This window comes from Austrofundulus limnaeus, unplaced genomic scaffold, assembly GCF_001266775.1.
Source record: "Austrofundulus limnaeus strain Quisiro unplaced genomic scaffold, Austrofundulus_limnaeus-1.0 Scaffold2227, whole genome shotgun sequence".
NCBI lineage: Eukaryota > Metazoa > Chordata > Actinopteri > Cyprinodontiformes > Rivulidae > Austrofundulus > Austrofundulus limnaeus.
In genome coordinates this window covers 24,612-28,466 of record NW_013954629.1, presented here as the reverse complement: position 1 = coordinate 28,466, position 3,855 = coordinate 24,612, and the positions used below count along the sequence as shown (strand labels likewise).

The window sequence follows — 3,855 nt, the reverse complement described above, 5'->3', positions numbered from 1 at the left end:
AGAATGCTTTGTGTGCAAATAAAATGGCTACGTCCGTGTTAAAATATATGTTTATCAAATAAAGTCGAATGTTACAACTAATCGGGGATCCCTTGAAGACTCTCTGCCAGTGGGGGTCCATAGGGAAATGACTTCCTGTTTCCAAGGCTTCTAAGGCTTGTTCGAGTCAAGATTTATTAACTGAGATTATTTGTTTAGAAGTTCAATAATAAAATGTTTCTTGATCGTTTTTTTTTTTTATCAATTACCAGTTGATATTAATATGAATCACCTCCTTTGGTAACATGGTCCAGTCTTCTTTTGGCAGGTGGGGCCATGGAATCCTTCAAGACACAAACAGGTGAAGTCACCACTGTCCTCCATCACACAGGTGGCACCGTTCTGACATGGCTGCTTCTGCAGGCACACCGTCAGGTCTGACAGAAAACACAAAATAAAAGGTCAAGAAATCCCTTCACACACAAAAAACTGAATTATCACAAACTGAAGAAAAATCTGAAACAGAGTGGAGACATTTATGGTAAAAACTGAAATATAATTTTTTGTGTTTGTTTAAGAAATGTTAAAATTTGTATAATTCCTCAAAAATTATTAATTTCATTCTTGAAGACATATTTGTTAAATTGTTGTGCTGGTCACAACAAAGTAGGTTTCTAGGCAATACTCACACCTATTGTTGCTTTGAGTGGGCCACTATTAGCAGTGACCTTGGTAATTTGAAGGCCTAATTGAAAGCCAGCATGTAGTTAAGCTCTTTACACTTCTGCATTGTTCAGCATGGTTTCTGGTTGTTTCTGCAGGATGTATCATTACATCATGAAACATTCTTGTGTTTTACTATTTTGTTTGTGTTGAAGATTGTGTAAATGCAGTGAAGGTGTTGAGTGTTAGCCTGTATGCTAATTATTAGCCACTACACTCCAAGCCACTTGGTGGCTTGTATGAGCCCAATATACAGTATGTTTGTTTAATGCGCATAATACATGATGTTTTCAATTAGTTTTGTAATTTTACCTTTTCTACACCATTAAACCTTTAGACAGCAGGTCTTCAGATGTGGGAAAGGGCTTTAGCTGACTGTCTAATTATTAATTTGCACATGGAGTGTATCCAGAGCAGCACAGTGAAATGATGACACCCAAGCTAAAGAGATAACACAGTGCAGGCTAACAACAAAGATGTCACAACACACTACTACCAATCTAAATAAAGCTAAACAAATGTCTACCATTTTGACAATATGTCGGACAAAGCATGTTTATATAAAACCAGATAACATGTCTCTTCTGCAGGCCCTCATCAACTAGCTCTGCTGCAGCAAAATCCAGATCCAAATCAGAGGCAGCTAAAGCTCATCTTACCTTTGCAGAGAAAGAAATGAGTCTTAAAATAGAAAAGGAAAAAATGAGGCATCTGTAGAACTGTGAGAAAGATGCAGCTACAGCTGTGGCTGAGGCAGCTCACAAACAAGGATGGGGCTAAGTTCACCAGTTTGTGAACAACTTCATCAGCAAATAGTCCTGCAGTCCAGAACATCGGGCCTCATCAAAGAACCATTCGTACAAACAGATTTGTTCTTCAGTTGTGTGTACGAGTGATTTAGAACGTATCTTTCACCAATTTTCTCTTATTGTTAGATTATTTTTCAGATACGAACAAAATTCATGAGTGGTCCAGACCTGTCGTATATTTTACCTGCAGTCAGTCTGCTGTTATCCAGACTGATTTTATTCACTAATAACTTTATATTTCATTAGTTTGAAGATATTTAGAGTTGAAAATAAATCACACTCCATAATTATGTTGACAATAGGCTATTCTGTTTGAACTGAATTATAATTTTAAATGTAATAATGTAGACTGATAGAAATTGGTTAAATTAGATTAAATAGTCTATTAATGCTGTTGTATAACACTACAATGTTAATATGAAGATATCAAACTACAAACCAACTTAAATTCTGCATTAATTAAAGTTTGAAGACATTTTAAAATGCTTTTATACAGAAACACATCTGACACTTGCGACGGTCAGCGGGGAGGTGTAGTGGAGTGTGACTGCTCTTCTTCTGAATAAATGTAAACACAGTAACACAGTTGTTTACACTTAAATTAAAAAAATATTTGACCAAAGAAAAACCAGAGCAGGACTAGAGAGAGATGAATATGATTTATATTTTTATTTCTGTGACTGTACGATCCACAGGAGACACAACATTAACAGAACATTTCATTTCTCGTCTTCAGCAGCTCCTTTAGTTCCACAGCTGACCTGCTAAAAATGACAGATTTTCTTTTCTGGATCTCTGAGAGCAGAACTTCAATCTCTGAACTCGTAAAGTTCTTCTTTTTACTTTGTGATGTCATTTATGAATGGACACTTCCTGATATGTGGGACAGGAAACACAGCCTTATATGGTGTTTTTAGGGAGGTAATTATGCTAATCTCCTCTCCTCGTGCAGCTGATACACATTCATCAGTTTACGCTGCTCATTTACACAGTTTTCCAGAAGATAGAAGAGTTTGCTCTAACACATCCACACTCTCACCTTCGGCCAACACAGAACCTCTACTTAACCAGACTTTTTGGCTGTAGGAGGAAAACACACACAAACACAAACACACACAAACACACACAAACACAAACACCTGTGATGGAGACAAAAAGGAGTGGGAGGAGCTAAGATACACAGAGGAGCAGCCTGTGTTCTTTACAGACTCTGTTTAAAACCAGACACCGAGGATCTGCAAGGCCCCTACATCTTGAAGTCCTCTGAGTTAAGATGTATAGTTCACATTATTTTGGTACTTTATATTTAGAATTACCCCCCCCCCCCAACTACTATTATTGCAGAATTATTACTCAAAATTAAATTAGAAATCCGATCCAGAAAACGTCAGGTTAATTTTACCCAGAATCAAAATAAAAAATACATTCAGGTGGGAGCAGATGTTTCTCTGATTAAATATTAGACAAGACTATTTTTGTTACAAGACACAACCTGCAAGACAGACAAATAACTGATTAAATAAGTAACGTTCACAGAAAATGTGCTGAAAATTATAACATTTGTGTTGAATTTGATTTAGGAAATTAATGTCTGCCCCACTAATATCTCTGCTCATGAGCTCTACTGCAGCTGAGATCATTTATAATGTATGCTTTTGTATAAAGTATAGTTTTCTCCTCTGATTTGTTTTTGTTAAACTTTTGGTTTGTGCGTTTGTTGTGAGGATGAGTCTGTATGTTTCATCAGTAACTGCACAAAGTTTCTGCAAAACAACAGAAAACCTGTCACATGACTTCAGGTGAAGTTTCTCACCTTTATCACAGAATCGTCCTCCCCAGCCCGTTTCACAGGTGCACTGCCATGGCTGCAGGCAAGAACCATGAACACATCCGGGCATTGGCACACAACGGTCACAAAGTTCCCCGTCCCACCCAGGGTCACAGCTGGAAATGAGGCAAAAAACAAAACAGAAAGGGGAAAAGAAATTAACTTTTATTTAAACAAAAATATCCTTCCTAACCTAACCTGAGATCACAGATCTCTTTAACATGGAAGCCTGAAGGCAACATGATCATTTTTGTCTGTTAGAGGAGAAAACCAATGCAAAGACAAGGAGAACACGCCATCTCTGCACAGAAAGACCCCAGGTCCAAACAGGGGCTGAACCCAAGACCTTCTTGCTAATGCTTTTGTGAAATAATCATCAGCTCTTCGTCTGATGATGCTCTTCATCTGAAATGCATATTTTTAGGGGTCCAAGCCCACAGAGCAGGCGAACACAGCTGCAGTGCAGCAGCATTTCCATGACTAAAGCGGCGCATGGAACCCTATAATATCTGTTCC

At 37.8% G+C, this 3,855-nt stretch overlaps 1 protein-coding gene across 1 annotated transcript in view; it reads right to left on the bottom strand.

The window, feature by feature from the left end:
* Nucleotides 1–271: 271 nt before the first annotated feature.
* LOC106537284 (protein delta homolog 2) overlaps nucleotides 272–3,855 on the bottom strand; it is a gene marked incomplete at its 3' end in the record, with an annotated part of 19,550 nt that continues 15,966 nt past the window's right edge. The window contains 2 exon segments of the mRNA XM_014034671.1: nucleotides 272–416; nucleotides 3,325–3,455. Coding sequence (XP_013890125.1) covers nucleotides 272–416; nucleotides 3,325–3,455 — 276 coding nt within the window.